Raw genomic sequence first — 17,341 nt, 5'->3', positions numbered from 1 at the left:
AAGTCCTTTGGTACCAAATGTATAGTCGAAACAGGAATGTCTGGAGCCAACGTTAGCATAAATCACTGGTGTAGCCCTGGTGCCGGGGTAAAGCAACAGTGGAAACGCAGCATATGGGTAGAATACACAGTACTGCTGAGCTGGAAGGGGCAGAATACTGACGCAAGGGGCCCGTGGCAAACTGCCTAAAAAGAGGGGCCAGAGGAAAAAGAGCCCCTAATGGCTGGCAGGTCATCCGTATCTGCAGAAGAAAGCACCTAAGACACCAGGCTTTGGAGGGTGAAGAGCGGTTCTGAATTTAGTGAATACAGGCAGCCGGGAATTTACACAGGAGTTAGAGATCCCGGCTGCTACAACCCCATAGGGCCTAATCAGTGTCTATTTGTTTTCAAGTAAATGCTTGATGCATGCCTGTATCCACATGGTGTCACCTCGTGTCCTAGCTCAGGTAACAAAGGTTATACTGTATACAGACCGAAGGTTTTCCTACTTAAGTCCTCTGACCATCTCTATGAATGAATACGAACTGCGTCACGGCAGTTCAAGTCATTTTTTTTACCTAAATAAATGTAGACCTATGCTATTTTTCAATTAAACCATTATGAGTCTCACTGTCTTAAATAATACTATTATATTTTCACACATCTTGCAACAATAACAGCGCCTTTTATTTTAACTGCAGCACTGTCTAATTTCTTCACTCTGTGAAGTTGCCACAAACCTGAGACAACGGGTTTAACACTTTAGTGATTAGATGCTTTTAGTCAGACTAACACTGCCAAAAAACCGTTTACATGGAAATCGTCATCTGTAAAATAAAATTTCTTCCCCTAATCACATGACTTGGTTACTCAGCTCCGGCACTATTTTTCGTCTTCTTTTCGTTCGTTACTGTTTATTTGTGATTTATTCTATTCGCTGCTTTAACCAAAGGATCCGCCTATATCCTGTTGAAACTCTAAACGTGATTGGCTGCCCTCACTGGGGTGATTTCACTGACGCATTGCGTTTGTAACAATAAATAGAGCAGTCGGCGACCATTACATTACAAATAGCTTTGGGAAGACGCTAAAGGAAGTTCTTGCTTCAACAGTGATTGAACGGAACTCTTCTGCTTTTGTCCCGAACTCTAACATTTTGGATCGATAACTAAACACTTACTTGAATTCTAACAGCAAAACAGTATAAGAAGCTCTATTTTTGTACCATTTATTTTGATATAAAAGAAAAATAATCTGCCAAAATGGAGTCTCAGATCCGCCAGAACTACCACCGTGACTGCGAAGCCGCCATCAACCGAATGATCAACATGGAGCTATTTGCCTCTTACACTTACACATCAATGGTAAGAAAATCTTGATTTTTGTAAGAGTGGCTTATATTTTTATTTTAAGGAATTACCATAATATTTCGTTTTATAAAGTGATTAAAACACTTAAATAATAACCAGTATTATTTAAACGTTATCTGGTATAGTATTATATGAATGCCGTCCGTAGTTCTGGAATTTGACGTCGATTTATGTTAATACTTCATTAAAAGCACTCTTGTGAAAGCACTTTGTGACAACTGCTGAGATAAAAGGCTTTAAATACATTTGATTAATCATCCTGGTAGTTTGATAGGTGGCATGAATGTCGTATTTTTCTCCAGTGTTATTAAAATTAAGTTAGAATTTTGTTCTGTACACTAGGACCGAATATCTACACGACAGGTTAATTGGCAGGCTACTATGTACGCCTGATGATTTCAGGTCACACTGCTGCGTCATGCTGCTTCGTCTTACTTCCCCCATGTGATAAAGCCTGGAAAACGATGAGTCATGTTTTACATGTTTTTCTAACCGTACTGTTTTCTCTTCCCAGGCTTACTATTTCTCCCGTGATGACGTGGCTCTGCCTGGCTTCGCTCATTTTTTCAAGGAGAACAGCGATGAGGAGCGTGAGCACGCTGACCGCTTTCTGGCCTTCCAGAACAAAAGGGGTGGACGCATTTTCCTCCAGGACATTAAGGTGTGTGTGCCTTACAATGTAGCTTGTTAAAATATTTTTGTCCCCCCCCCATACTGTTCATTTAAAGTGTGGAGTCATTTTGGATGAGGTCACGAACTGTTAATTCTGAGTTCATGGTAAGGCACGCCCTATGTGACTGCCCTGTTATCTGTGTAAGGTGCCTAGGAGAGATAGTATAGGCCTGTCAGTAATACTCCTAAATACAATGCTTCATTCTTTTATAACCTCAAAACTGATGTTTTTCTTTCCCAAAGCCACAATGTGTACTTGTGACCTATAGATGGGCTCAACATGTATTGTTTAACTGTTACTTGGTATAAATACAGTTGTAAGTAACCTTCCTGTGTTCCATCTGTCCTGTGTAGAAGCCTGATCGTGATGAGTGGGGCAGTGGGCTGGAGGCCATGCAGTGTGCTCTGCAGTTGGAGAAGACTGTGAACCAGGCCCTGCTGGACCTGCACAAGATTGCAGCAGACAAGGTCGACCCCCATGTAAGTAATGTCCAACATGTGTTCATATCATATGAATAGGAATTGAGGTTGGCCTATAGTGCTCATAACCTACACTAATACAATGGATGACTGATGCACAACTCAATGGACTTTCCTAGTTAAAGATGAAACCAAAGTCATTCTGTGTACAAAGTAGTGAGACTGTTAAGGCGCATCCTATCAATTTAATTCAAACATCACTAAAACCAACATCTGATAGTGACTAAATTGTCTGACATGATCTTTCTCTCTTCAGCTCTGTGACTTCCTGGAGACTCACTACCTTGGTGAGCAGGTAGAGGCCATTAAGAAGCTGGGCGACTATGTCACCAACCTCACCAAGATGGATGCCGCCAACAACAAGATGGCAGAGTACCTGTTTGACAAGCATACCCTGGGAAGCAAGAGCTAAACTATACCCTTCCCCCACCAGTCTACAAGCATCCAGCTGTCTCTTGTCTGTCTTGCTGTCTTTTCCTCTATTAAAATGGGAGTGTTTAACATGTATGAGTAGTGCAAAACTGCTGTAATTTTGTTACTTTTGGTTATTCCTGATGTGTTCTAAGTGTTATCTGAAGTAATGGATGTTGTAGCGGTCTAGTCAGTTGCTTTTCTCTTGGGTCATTTTGATAAGCAGTGAAGCTGTTCCCTTACTTGGCACTGAATCTGAATAAAATTTTGAGCAAGACCTTTAATGTGAATTTATTTTTGGTTTATGCCTTATTGCTGTCAAACCATTACCAATGCAAATAGAATGGCATAATCTAGTGCCCTCAATCACAAAGCCTGTAGCTTTATTTTTTGTTTCAACCTAGCAATTGGGGGTTTAATTGGAGCAGGGACACCAGGTGGGTGCAATTAATGATGAGGGATAGACAACTTGCTGGCTCCAGTACTCCTGATGTAGTGCCTCTAGTACTGGTGACATAATCTGAAACACATTTTCAGCCAGTCAACATTCAGGGCACAAACCAAATGAATTTTGTAGACCACGCCTTAAAATAAGATATTTAATGTGTTTACACTTGAGTATAAAATGTTACTAACACAACTGGATTCATGTTTTTGGTATGTTCTCATTGGTGTGCCACAGTATTTATGAGAACATAGCCATACAAGCTCCTTTATACTGTGATTGGTCTCTTGGAGCTTACACATCAATTGAACATGGAAGTATTAATAACTTGAGACTCCTAATGCAACATTCTAGTTGTGATTGTTATTAGCCTGGCAGGGATCAAAGTAGTGTATTTTCTGGATCTCTGGCAGGTTGCTATGATACGGCTGCAATGTAAAGGTCACCCTAAAGGTTACCCAAAATATTTGCTGTTGCACCTACAGGTAGTGGCTGGCTTGTGATGAGGTGGCTGTCATACACTTCACACATGATAAAAAAAAAGATTACACCTTATACCGTTTACACTGAAGAAAGCTAAAATAAGCCGCACACTGAGATGACCTGTCCTTGATGATCAGAGGCTCAATACTCCCCTCTAGCGATTCCCCAGCATCTTGCAATCTGTATAAAGTCTATTATTCTTTCCTAGTGGATTAATATATAGGTTTAGATTTATGACTTGCTTACTGCTGGTAGTTAATGATTCCAAAAGAGTGGGGAGAGTATAATAAATATCCAGATTATTTGGCTTTCCGTGGACTTGTTTGAGCTTAAGAATTAATGTTGCAAAATTAGTACATAAAAAAATAGACGGCTAAGGTTCAAAAGACCAGTAAAGAAGTCTCTGAAAATAGATTGCTTTATATGCTTTTTGGGGAAATGTTAACAAGATGTTGGGGGAAAAATGTATATTAATATACATTTTCATTAACAAGACTGAAAAAATTTCAGCCAATGAAGAATTGAACCTGTTTCATGAAGATTGGGCACTACAATTGCACGTGACATAATGCGAGTAGCAGCTGTCATATTTTTCACAGGAGGCATTCATAACTGTTGACGACTGTTGGTAACACTGAATTCTGTAGTGTGATGATGGTAACAATGGCTGTAATGTAGCTTCTAGATAATATAGCCTATATGGTAGGCCATTTGGTAATTTTGGTGTTATTTATTTATTAATAATTGCTCAGAACATCATTCAAAAGTTGGCTTTCATACAAATCGCTAGGTTTGGATAGAAATGTCAGTACCAACTTTTGTAAAGAAATTATGTAGAAATTTAAAGAATCATTCTGGCAGGCAAGAACACACCCTATCTTGCATCACTGTTGGGCCAGCACGCAAGGGAGACCCCCCAAATGGGGCCCTTGAAAACAGTCCAGAGGGTAGCAAAGAGCGGGATACAGTAACCCACCCTGCAGGTTTTTCATTTCTGTCCAATCTCTGTCTCCCCCGTAACTCTTTATCTCTCTCTCTCTCTTTGTCTCTCTCTGTCTCTCTCTCTCTCTCTCTCTGTCTCTCTCTCTATCTCTCTCTGTCTGTGGGTTGGGGGTTTGGGGCTTTTTTTTGGTTTTCTGTAGGTTTTATTTGTTTTTTGCATAATTTCTAGTTCTCCTTTCCTTAATTTTGAGTTTCTTTGATTCTTTATACCAAATTAGCAGGTAGCTTTTGACAGGAAGTGGCAGTTTGTTTGGGTCCTGACGGTATGGCAGGTTTCAGGTGTGTACCGGCGAATAGAGTTAGAGTTCAGGAAGTGTTGCTGGCCATTGGCGAACAGGTAGGTGCTGAACATATTTACATGGCTTCTAGAATGAACAAAGCCATTGTTGTGTTCCTAAAGAAGGTGGCCTTGATAGGTATGCTGATTGCTAGTTGGCTTATTGTTTGGAATGAATAGGCTCTGTGCACCAGCGTATGGACGAAGTTCCACTTTAGCCAGATGTTGGCATATCAGTTTCCGGTTTACATAAGGCGATCACCCGCGTCGCCCAAAATTTCTGTTTTTTAGTAGATGTCTCCAAGACCTGCCTAAAATAAACATCAGTGATGTCCATTGAATTGTTGATGCCTGGTCCCCTGCTCCATCAAGCAAGCGGCACAAGGGATTCAAACTCTACGTTTTGAGTTATCTGCACAACTACGAGGGTAAGTAGTTTACTGTGGTGTAAGCTAGTTAGCGATGTGTTCCTTTTTAGTTTAGTATTAGGCAGGACAATAGAACGCATAAAAATTCACCCTAGCCTCAAAAACGGCAAAAGAACGCTGGCTGAGCTGGAACACTAGCGCATCCCCATAGCAAGTGAGTTGAAACTAACCTTCGTTTAGCCTCTTCTAACCTGAATTAAGTTTAAAATTCCATAGCCTAAAAAAGCACCAAAACAGTTCTCCTCTTTTATTTTACTACTGTAACCTCATTTCAGTATATAAAGAATCGCCTTTATCTGACTATTTCTAGTCTAGCGTTTGAAGTCAATGAATGGCGCAAGCCATTTTTTATTTAAAAGAGGACATTCTCCTGATTAAAATTATGCCCCACTTGTAGCTTGAAAATTAAATGAGTCACGTTTATTTCTTTTTTTTCCGTACAACAGTATCAATCATCTTGTTGTGAGTTTAGGTGTTTACTAATGCGTATACTAATGAGTATTAGTAAGTAAACCGGAAACTGCAATGCAGACTTCTAGACAAAAGCAGAAGTTCGTTACTACGCTGGTGCACAGAGCCTATTGTAGGTGGTTTCGCCCCTTTCTATGCCATCAACAAGAGTAGTTGTGGCTAATTTGGCGCCGTTTATTAAGTATGAGCAGATCCGAAAAGAGTTGTCTCCTTTCGTAGGCTGGTGATTATGTTTCTTAACTATTCAGATCAACAGCTTAATGTCAAATTTAAGATCCGTGGGGATGGTGTGTACGCAGGCTTTGCTAGTATGGACAGTCTGCAGTGTTTTGAATATGGTGATCTAGGGCATGCCCGCACAGGACTCAAGGATTGGGAGAGCAGCCACTTGTGACTGCCGGACGGAGTGTCTAACCAGAAGTCAGGGAGGGGTAGTTCCCTGTTGTGGCTGGTTGTAGCTCCCGTTTGGTGCAGGAAATTGGTTGGGGTCGTAATTACCTGTGAGAGTGTAGCTGGGTTGAGTGGTGGTGCGCAGCAGATGCTAGGTTAGTGGGAGGTGTGATTATGGAGGGACTTAATAAACGGGTTGGTGGGGTTGTGGGGCTTATCTCCCCAAAGAAGAAAAAGGGTGTGAGGAAAGGTGTGGTTGGTGTGCTGCAGGAGGGGTTGGTGTCCCAGGGTATTTCGTCTAGCATTGGGGAGCAGGGCCTGAGTAAGGAGGGAGTGCAGGTCAGTCTGGTGTGGGGACAGGAAGAGGATGTAGGGGAGTCAGGAGAAGAGGAGTGTGAGGAGGTGTCCTCCCAGTCAGGTGGCAGGCCCTACTTATACTGTGAGGGAGCTGTCTTTAGTTTTTGGCTAACACTCAGGGTAAGAAGAAGGTTGACTGTGAGGTTTGTGAGGTCTGTGCAAAAGGGCATGAGGATTGAGGGCCTTTTTTGTGTACTTACGTAAAGAGCTGACACTGATAGATCTGTCTGTGGTGCTAGTTTTAGGGGGGGATTGGAACTGCACAATTGATTTTATCAGGGAACAGAATGGTGCAGTCTGTGCAGGGGTGCTGAATGATGTATTGACTCAGTATGACAATATACCTGGGTGAAGGTAGTTGGGGGAGGGTTAGTATATACCTGGGTGAAGGTAGTTGGGGGGAGGGTTAGTGCTTCTCGCCTGGATCGTGTTTATATGTTCAGGCACCAGAGCAATAGGCTGGTGTCAGCCTCGATACTCCCAGTTGGGTTTTCTGACCATCATGTTACCATGGCTCAGCTATCAGCTCTCACCTTTTGAGGGAGATGGGGGTAGCAGAAAGACGATTATGTGGGATGTTTGGAAGGCACAGATTTGGCATTTCTGTCAATAATTTACTGCATTGTCCTCCACCGAGTCTGGACTAATGTTGGGGAAGCAAAACATAAGCAAGGCGGAGGCTAAGTTGCTGGGGCAAAATGGGGTGGGGTTGGTTTCAAACTTAGCTGAATTGTGTTGGGACCTGGGTGCTTTTTTCAATTGAAAGCAAAGGGGGTACTGGTAAGAGCTAGGGTTACATGTTTACGTATGGCTGATGGTGTCTTCTGTCATGGGGGAGATGCGGGGGTGGGCTGTGGAGTTTTGTTAGGGATGTCCGCTATCTGGACAGTTGTACATCCTTGCTATTGAGCCTTTTTTGGGTCTGTTACGCAGGAGACTGCAGGAAGTGGACTGGACAAGCATGAGACTGAGGGCAGGCTTGGTGGTGTCTGCTTATGCTGATGATGTCTCAGTTGTTAAGAGATGACAGGGATATTCTGGCAATACCTTCATGTTTAAAGGTGTTGGTTTGGAGCGGTGGGTCATGAAGAATTGGGAGGGGTGGCTCAAGCGGTGGTGGCTAAGCTGACGAAGTGGAGGTGGCTCCTCTCCCAGGTGTCGTATAGAGGACAAGTGCTAACCAACATGGTGGCGTCCTTCCTATTGCACAAAGCTGCTGTTCTTAATCCCCCAGCCGGGCGGTTGGCCATCTTACAGAGTAGGCTAGACGTCTTCTGGTCTGGTCAACACTGGCTGACAGTGGCAGTTCAGTTTTTACAGGTTTGGGAGGGTGGTCAAGTCCTTGTCGACCTTGAGAGCAGCACAGAGACTATTATACCACACAGGTGTCAGTTGGAGGGAACTGGCTTTTGCACTGCTGAGGAGGACTGGTGGTCTGGGACTGGATCTACAGCTCTTCCTGATGAGACTGCAGGGGCTGAAACTGGCTGGTGTTTCTGAATTCTATGATGCAGTTATGAAGGCCTGGAGGTTGCCGAAGTTGGCGCGTGAAGAGGGACCTGGGGTGACCTTGGGACCTGCTGATCCCTTTGGTTGTTGTCTATTCTGCGACCCTGCATGGACGGTTTACGGCAGCAGGCCTCCGAACGCTTGCTGATTTATGCCAACCTAGCTATGGTTTTCCCAAGCTAGGGATGCACCGATACCAGTATCGGGTCGATACTGGGCTCTTGTACTCATACTCATAGAAATATGCTGATACCACGCACTGATACGGTGCAGTGAAGCACCGTCCAATCAACTCAGCTGTAAAAAGTTTTGTTTGTGCTGCTTCGGTTTTTTAGATATTAAAATAATATGTTTAGGTCAATCTGAGGTCACTCAGCCCCCCCACATGCTCCAAATTCACCCAAAATAGACTTGTTTGTTTGTGCTTCGTTTGTGCTGGTTTGTGCCGGTAAAAGTTTTGTTTGTGCTGCGTTGGGTTTTAAAATATTAGATTTCTCAGTCGGAAAAGGGTGGCTTGCCCACTTCAGGTTGGTGGAGAGTGCCTGCCTCAAGTGGAGGAGTTTAAGTATCTAGGGGTCTTGTTCACGAGTGAGGGAAGGATGGAACGGGAGATTGACAGACGGATCGGTGCAGCTTCTGCAGTAATGCAGTCGATGTATCGGTCTGTCGTGGTGAAGAAAGAGCTGAGCCGCAAGGCGAAGCTCTCGATTTACCAGTCAATCTACGTTCCTACTCTCACCTATGGTCATGAGCTTTGGGTCATGACCGAAAGGACAAGATCCCGGATACAGGCGGCCGAAATGAGCTTTCTCCGCAGGGTGGCCGGGCGATCGCTTAGAGATAGGGTGAGAAGCTCGGTCACCCGGGAGGAGCTCAGAGTAGAGCCGCTGCTCCTCCACATCGAGAGGGGTCAGCTGAGGTGGCTTGGGCATCTTTTTCGGATGCCTCCGGAACGCCTTCCTGGGAAGGTGTTCCGGTCCCGTCCCACCGGGAGGAGACCCCGGGGAAGACCTAGGACACGCTGGAGGGACTATGTCTCCCGGCTGGCCTGGGAACGCCTCGGTGTCCCCCCGGAAGAGCTAGAGGAAGTGTCTGGGGAGAGGGAAGTCTGGGCATCCCTGCTTAGACTGCTGCCCCCGCGACCCGGCCCCGGATAAGCGGAAGAAGATGGATGGATGGAGAAATTTTATTATAGAAGATGACGTCACCAGCCCCACCCACATGCCAGCCCCCCCAAATTCACCCAAAATAGTCTTGTTTGTTTGTGATGGTTTGTGCTGTAAAAAGTTTCGTTTGTGCTGCTTCTGTTTTTTAGATATTAAAATAATATTTTTTGGTCACTCTGAGGTCACTCAGCCCCCCCACATGCTCCAAATTCACCCAAAATTGTCTCGTTTGTTTGTGCTTCGTTTGTGCTGGTTTGTGCTGTAAAAAGTTTTGTTTGTGCTGCTTCGGTTTTTTAAATATTAAAATAATATTTTTTGGTCAATCTGAGGTCACTCAGCACCCCCACATTCTCCAAATTCACCCAAAATAGTCTTGTTTGTTTGTGCTTCGTTTGTGCTGGTTTGTACGGTGGCCCTGAAGTGCAGAACACAACAACAAATACGAAAACACTTCAACAAATCATGAAACACAGCGCCAAATAGGGCCACCGTAGGTTTGTGCCATTAAAATTTTCGTTTGTGCTGCGTTGGGTTTTAAAATATCAGAAATTAAATCAAATGAATGTTAATATTTATTAGACCTATAGGCTACGAATAAGGCTGACTGAATAAAATAGATAAATCAATGGTCACAAGATCAAAAATAGTTATAGACAGCTCTGTATTTGTGCTCCACAAACGAAACTTTTACCGGCACAAACCAGCACAAACGAACAAGAATATTTTGGGTGAATAAAAAAAACTAGTAGTGTCTAAGAGTTACAGAGTTGTGTACAACAAGCATGTACTGCTCCCTGATTACAGCCTTACGGCCTTACAGGTACTAATCCACATTATAGGATGGATAGCGACTTCAACACCCGTTCAGCTGTGTCATTAGTGGCCCCTGTTGACATTCACACCTGTTGACGTTCATACCTGTTGAATCTGGTTAAAAGTTTGACAGCAACCAATATAATTGCTGACGATAGAAGGCCATTGGGGTGGGGGATGTTTTCAGAGGCCATGGCATGATGATTGTAATACCGGGGTGATTACATTCATCATTGATGCAACATCTCGGATTGTTTCAAGTAGTTGGTCGCATTCCAGCACACCACAGAAATGGGTCCTAGATTAAAATTGGTTCACCACACCTGTCAACTCTGCTGTATTCATTTCCACACCATTTTCCTAATAGTAGTCAACCATGACTTGTCACCAGTTTGACACTTCGATAATGGAGTCAAAAATGTAATAATGTGATGGTAATTTCATCAATCAAACATTTAAAAGAGTAAGTACAGAGACAAAATGCTCTTGGCACAATTAAAAGCGTATTTACAAATAGAGAGACGCGTCAAACACTTACAAAATAATCATCCGAGGTGTCTCTCTGAAGTAGATACATGAACATTCCGTATTTATTACGGGGTGTGGTAAGAGGCTGTGGTTAAAAGGGGTGTGGTAAGAGGCTGCTCAGCTGTCCTATGTAAATAAAACTCATTCCCTTTGTTCTACTACCACCTAGGCTTCACACAAGGGGCAAGATGTCCTCCCCCACATGTGTAACCTCTTGAACTCTAAAGAGCTCGACAGACAATAGATGCCCTGGTGAGTTATGCAGATGGGCAGATTAATGAGTAACCTTATAATCTGCCGATACCAGTCAATGATGCCCCCTGGGATGAAATGTATCCACCAATCCAACCGTCATCCAACTTCCATTCCCGTGCAAACATATCCCGGTGTAGATGATGGATCTGGGATAAACTCTGCATCGGTTTCTTCGGGGCTGGCTTGTTGATTGCGTCTCTGCTGTCCATTTGTAATCTCTTGCTGACTTGCAGAGCAGCAGTTAAGCTGTTAGCTTTCAAGGGTGTTTCACCCAAACATTGATCTCCGCACAATCCTCCATGTTTTGTATTGTGTAGGTATGTTTACTCAGGCAAGACTGAATGAGCATCACAATGTCTGTGTGGTTTAAATACACAGACCACGCCAATCATCCCATTAAACATGAAAGGTTAACACCCACCCGTTGTAGGCCTTCTGTTGTAGCACATATCGGAACATAAAATGTCGGGGGGGTTATAGCATTGCTGAACCCTGGCGCCCTTGTGTTAAACACCAAACATCTTGCCGCTGATATAACACTAATTTATTGCCTGGGAATTTAACATTCCAGAACCCTAAGACCCATTTGTTAAGCATTAAACATAACCCACCTGTTATAACACTGATCCGGGGTGCTTATCAATCGTTGTAAAACATCAAACATCAATGTAATCATAAATTACAAAGTCTCCAGACATGCGTATGTCATTCCAGAAGTCCCGTCTTAACACACTTCATACAGGAAGTCCATACGTCACACCGGAAGTCCCACCCTACAAACCGGATGTCCCGCCCACCTGTCAAATCAATCTGGAAGCCCCGTCAAAGAAAATAACCGAAGTGACACATTAACCCTAGATGTACTACTGAATTAGTGTGTCTGCCACCAATCAAATGCCAGGCATGGTTTAAAATTACTAGTATGGGAATGTACCAAAACCCAAATATCTAGATGAGATTAAAACAATTGCATATTAGGAAATGATACAGAATCCTAGCTACAAAATGTTGATTTGAGACATTGAGCAGGCCAAATTGTGCAGACTAGTTTCTAAAAAACTGAAAAATAAATAATCTGTTCTGGTCTAATGCATCTGTGGATATTTTTTGGAGTCAAGTCCAGCAATGACTGTCAAACTATATAAGCAGAATGGAGGGATGTAAGGCAAAATGAAACAATAACATATTTATAATTATAGGCTTATCTGTGGCTGTTGGAGAGTTAAGACCAATGAGGTTAACTATGACACCATATTGTACCTGTAAACCACAGATCACTACAGAGGTGAAGCTTTTGATTGTTTTCTGTTTGTTGAGTTGGATGGGTGAGGGTAACAATAAAAAATTTAAATACAACACCTTAGTAACAGTAGCAGCTTTAGTTACATGACAGCAGCACCTTTTGTTCACACTAAAATATTATAGCGTTACTTTGTAATAAGAGACCATCAATTTACCTAATTTGTCAAATTATAAGCCTATTCTACTTAGAAATTCAAAACATGATTGGATATGCTCTATGGCAGGGCTGCCCAACCCTGTTCCTGGAGATCTACTGTCCTGTAGGTTTTCTATTCAACCCCAGTTGTGACAAACCCAGTTAAGCTTTTCATCTAGCTAATTATAAGGATCAGGTGGGCTAAATTAGAGTAGGAGGGAAAACCTACACGACAGTAGATTTCCAGGAACAGGGTTGGGGAGCCTGGCTCTGTGATATCAATTTCCCTTACGTATACCATTTGCTACAATAAATAGAGTGAGCAAAGTGCCTTTCATTTCATAATGCTCAGTGGTTTAAACACATAAAGGTCTTGCAACAACAGTGAATCAAAATAATTCTACATAAGCCTTACACAAAAATTCTGGACTGACTTTTAAACGCTGACTGTTACTTTAATAGCAAGTACCGTTTTTATATAAACAAAGAAAATCTTCCAAAATGGAGTCTCAGATCCGCCAGAACTACCACCGTGACTGTGAGGCAGCCATCAACCGGATGATCAACATGGAGATGTTTGCTTCCTACACCTATAAATCAATGGTAAGGACATCACTAAGACAGTTCTGGTGCAAAAAGGCCTGGGTCAAAATGTTTGCCTTTCCACTGTAACCTTCAAATTATACAGAAAAATCGGTCTTAAAACGAACAAAATCTGTGGGAATGGTCTTTCTGGATTATATTTTGCTGTCAAGCTTTGTCTTTCCTGCCTTTGCCACCATGCTTAGCGGACACAATTGTGGAACAGAATGTAATGTCTGGTTTGCCATGGTTTACTATACTGTTTTGTTTGGTCCCCTCAGGCTTTCTATTTCTCCCGTGACGACGTGGCTCTGCCTGGCTTCGCTCACTTCTTCAAGGAGAACAGCGATGAGGAGCGTGAGCACGCTGACAAGCTGCTCTCCTTCCAGAACAAGAGAGGAGGACGCATTTTCCTGCAGGACATCAAGGTGAGCAGCTGGGTGTCAGAACATTCATTTACTTTGTAGACTTCTATAATATAGTGTTCTTTAACATCTTCTACATAGACATGGGATCCATGATTGACATTGTTAAATCAATGAAGACAAGCCTAAGAACACTGTGGTTCTACATAGAACCGTGTATTTCTAAAACTGTAGACTTCTAGTATTTGTTATATTGCATACTGTATGTTCATGTTTGAGTTCATTATAAGGCTCACCCTATGCAATTGAGCAACTAGATAATGCACTAACCTTAATCAAACCAGCACAATCTTGGACCATCAGAGACGAAGGATAATGTGACGCTCTCGCTGACCTTTGACCTATCCCTCTTCAGCTGTGTGACTTCCTTGAAAAGCACTACCTCAATAAGCAGGTGGAGGCATCTCTAAGGGATCGCACAGCCACCCTGCGGAGAAAGCTCATTTCGGCCGCCTGTATCCGGGATCTTGTCCTTTCGGTCATGACCCAAAGCTCATGACCATAGGTGAGAGTAGGAACGTAGATTGACCGGTAAATCGAGAGCTTCGCCTTGCGGCTCAGCTCTTTCTTCACCACGACAGACCAATATATCGACCGCATTACTGCAGAAGCTGCACCGATCCGTCTGTCAATCTCCCGTTCCATCCTTCCCTCACTCGTGAACAAGACCCCTAGATACTTAAACTCCTCCACTTGAGGCAAGCACTCTCCACCAACCTGAAGTGGGCAAGCCACCCTTTTCCGACTGAGGACCATGGCCTCGGATACCTCATGCTGTTTAACTATATTCCTAACTGTTACTAGAGAATGACTAACTGTAGGTCCCTAACCCCCCTGTGTTCCATCTGTCCTGTGTAGAAGCCTGATCGTGATGAGTGGGGCAGTGGGCTGGAGGCCATGCAGTGTGCTCTGCAGTTGGAGAAGACTGTAAACCAGGCCCTGCTGGACCTGCACAAGAGTTCCTCTGACAAGGTCGACCCCCATGTAAGTAATGTCCTCCATGCTGTGATCACAACTGGACATGCATGACATGTTGAATATAGGAGGTTGTCTAATTCTGTTAACTAATTGTTGGTGACTTACAATGCATGCACAACTATTTATGGCACATCATATTCCTCAAGATTTATTTTATTGTTGAAAAATCACAATGCTTTATGTCAATCCAAAATATAATTCAACCTCAAACCTGAATGTTAACAAAAGAGAGTTTTGATCTTTCTCAGAGGAATACATAGTGCAGAATTATCAGGCAACAATTGGTGTGCAGAATTATTAGGCAACTAAATCACAAAAAAAATGTCTCCAAACTCACTTGTTTATTCTACATTTTTAAAGTAAGTCTAACAAATAAAGTAACACAAAATAACAATTAATTAAAATATTGTGTGACCAATATAGCCACACTTCTTTTCAATAACTGCCATGAGCCTTCCATCCATGGAGTCTGTCAGTTTTTGATTTGTTCATGATCAACTCTTGCTGAACCAGCAACCACAGCCTCCCAAATGCTGTTCAAAGAGGTGTATTGTCTTCCCTGACTGTAAATCTCAAATTTGAAAAGGGCCCACAATTTCAATAGGATTTAAGTCAGGACAGGAAGGAGGCCAGGTCATTATTTGGGCATCTTTGAGGCCCTTGCTTGCTAGCAAACAGTGGAGTACTTGGATGCATGTGATGGAGCATTGTCCTGCATAAAGATCATGGCCTTCTTGAATGCTGAGGACTTCTTCCTGTACCACTGCTTGAAGAAAGTATTTTCCAGAAACTGGCAGTAGGTTTGGGAGATGAGTTTCAGTCCATCATCAACCCAAAAAAGTCCAACTACCTCATTCTTAATTATAGCAGCCCATACCAGTACCCCTCCTCCACCATGCTAGAGCCTCGAAGCCTCAAAGTGGTGCCGTGTCCATTAGTGATCCAGCCACGGGCCCATCCATTTTGTCCATCAAGAGTCTCTCCCATGAAAAATCTGGCTTCAGGTATTTCTTTGCCCAAACTGTACGCTTCAACTTGTGAATCTTATTCAGTGGTGGTCTTCTTTCAGCCTTCTTGACCTTGGCCATGTCTCTGAACACTTGACACCTTGTACTTCTGGACACTCCAGGTAGGTTGCAGTCCTGGAATATGGTGGCACTGGAGGATAGGTCTTTTGCAATTAATTTGTGTCTTTTCTCTATGCATTTTCTGTGCCACAAGTTGACTATTCGCAACAAAACATTTGATTGTCTGGTGGTCACACATCAATAGTTTAGCTATTTCAAGAGTGTTGTATACGTCTGAAAGGCATTTTACAATTTTAGAATTTCCGTGTCAGTTAAATCTCTTTTTTGTCCCATTTTACCTGAGGGCATGAAGCTGCCTAATAATTATGCACACGTTGAAATAAGGTGTAATTCACTTTCACCACACCCTCCCTCATTACACAAATATGTATCACCTGAAAATGATTTAATCCAATGAGCATTCAAGTTTATATGGTTTGGAGAAAATATGCGATCAGAATACTCACTTGCCTAATAATTGTGCACTCAGTGTAGTTAGCACACACTCCCACCCTGACATGTGTTACAAGGTTCTATGCCTTACTCTAATGCATATCAACAGTTGTTGGCTCTGGGATTTGAATCCACAATATTTTAGTTGTTGGCTCAAAGCTCTAACAGAGGATACCTCAGTTATGCTCTAATGGGTGCAAAATCATTTGCATAAAATACAGCTAATACTTAAATAGGAAAAACCTGCCAAATTGAAGTAGTGTTCTGCCCTTTTGTCATTTCCACCAGACACTTGTGCTATTTAATCAGAATATCTGTGCACAAAATAAAATGTTATTTGTCACGTACATATTACTGCATGCATGTCAACTAAACACTTTAGTCCTTAGAATGTAAAAGCAATTGAGCAACTAGATAATGCACTAACCTTAATCAAACCAGCACAATCTTGGACAATGTGGATAATGTGACGCTCTCGCTGACCTTTGACCTATCCCTCTTCAGCTGTGTGACTTCCTTGAAAAGTACTACCTCAATAAGCAGGTGGAGGCAATTAAGAAGCTGGGCAACTACATCACCAACCTCACCAAGATGGACACAGCCAACAACAAGACTGCTGAGTACCTGTTTGACAAGCACTCCCTGGGGAGCCAAAGCTAAACTACAGCCTCATACAAGTGTTACCATCTGGAGAAATGTTCTACAGAACCTGTCTATTCAAGTGCTTTGCACATGGAGAATCTAAATACCCTAAAGAGTAACTTATCCTTTCTTATCTGCACTGAATCAAAATAAATATTTCTGAGCTGGAGTCAATGTCTTTGTTAAGCAATGCTAGTTGTAACAGGCCCAATGACCACTATCATTTGTGTGCATTATTTATTCTCTTCATATAGGTGACATACTTACAGAACTGTAGGCCTGTCTTAGCCATGGGAAGTATGAACATACAGAACTGTAGGCCTGTCATAACCGTGGGAAGTATGAACATACAGAACTGTAGGCCTGTCATAGCCGTGGGAAGTATGAACATACAGAACTGTAGGCCTGTCATAGCCGTGGGAAGAATGAACATACAGAACTGTAGGCCTGTCATAACCGTGGGAAGAATGAACATACAGAACCGTAGGCCTGTCATAACCGTGGGAAGAATGAACATACAGAACTGTAGGCCTGTCATAGCCGTGGGAAGAATGAACATACAGAACTGTAGGCCTGTCATAACCGTGGGAAGTATGAACATACAGAACTGTAGGCCTGTCATAACCGTGGGACGTATGAGTGCTGGGGGTGCTGCAGCCCCCTCTGTCGTAGCTTTAACACCTCTGACAAGACACCTACAAGCCCAACATCCATGTCA

General features: G+C 42.9%; 2 protein-coding genes across 3 annotated transcripts; both read left to right on the top strand.

The window, feature by feature from the left end:
- Positions 1-1,028: 1,028 nt before the first annotated feature.
- LOC105031442 (ferritin, middle subunit-like) lies at positions 1,029-3,198 on the top strand. The gene is made up of 4 exons (XM_010905870.2): positions 1,029-1,345; positions 1,866-2,012; positions 2,378-2,503; positions 2,760-3,198. Exons 1-4 carry the CDS (start codon positions 1,244-1,246, stop codon positions 2,913-2,915), a joined length of 531 nt encoding a protein of 176 aa, XP_010904172.1. The 5' UTR covers positions 1,029-1,243; the 3' UTR covers positions 2,916-3,198.
- Positions 3,199-5,094: 1,896 nt separating this feature from the next.
- On the top strand, positions 5,095-16,721 carry LOC105031443 (ferritin, middle subunit). Of its 2 annotated transcripts, XM_020051256.3 has the most exons (5): positions 5,095-5,181; positions 12,984-13,079; positions 13,340-13,486; positions 14,342-14,467; positions 16,486-16,721. In XM_020051256.3, exons 1-5 carry the CDS (start codon positions 5,110-5,112, stop codon positions 16,639-16,641), a joined length of 597 nt encoding a protein of 198 aa, XP_019906815.2. In that variant the 5' UTR covers positions 5,095-5,109; the 3' UTR covers positions 16,642-16,721. The 2 variants fall into 2 exon arrangements, with proteins under 2 accessions (XP_019906815.2, XP_010904173.2); XM_010905871.5 differs by lacking the exon at positions 5,095-5,181 and having other exon boundaries at positions 12,843-13,079; positions 16,486-16,717.
- Positions 16,722-17,341: the final 620 nt, after the last annotated feature.

Source organism: Esox lucius, chromosome 11 (genome assembly GCF_011004845.1).
Source record: "Esox lucius isolate fEsoLuc1 chromosome 11, fEsoLuc1.pri, whole genome shotgun sequence".
Classification (NCBI taxonomy): Eukaryota; Metazoa; Chordata; class Actinopteri; order Esociformes; family Esocidae; genus Esox; species Esox lucius.
This window is presented reverse-complemented; position numbering and strand designations above follow the sequence as displayed.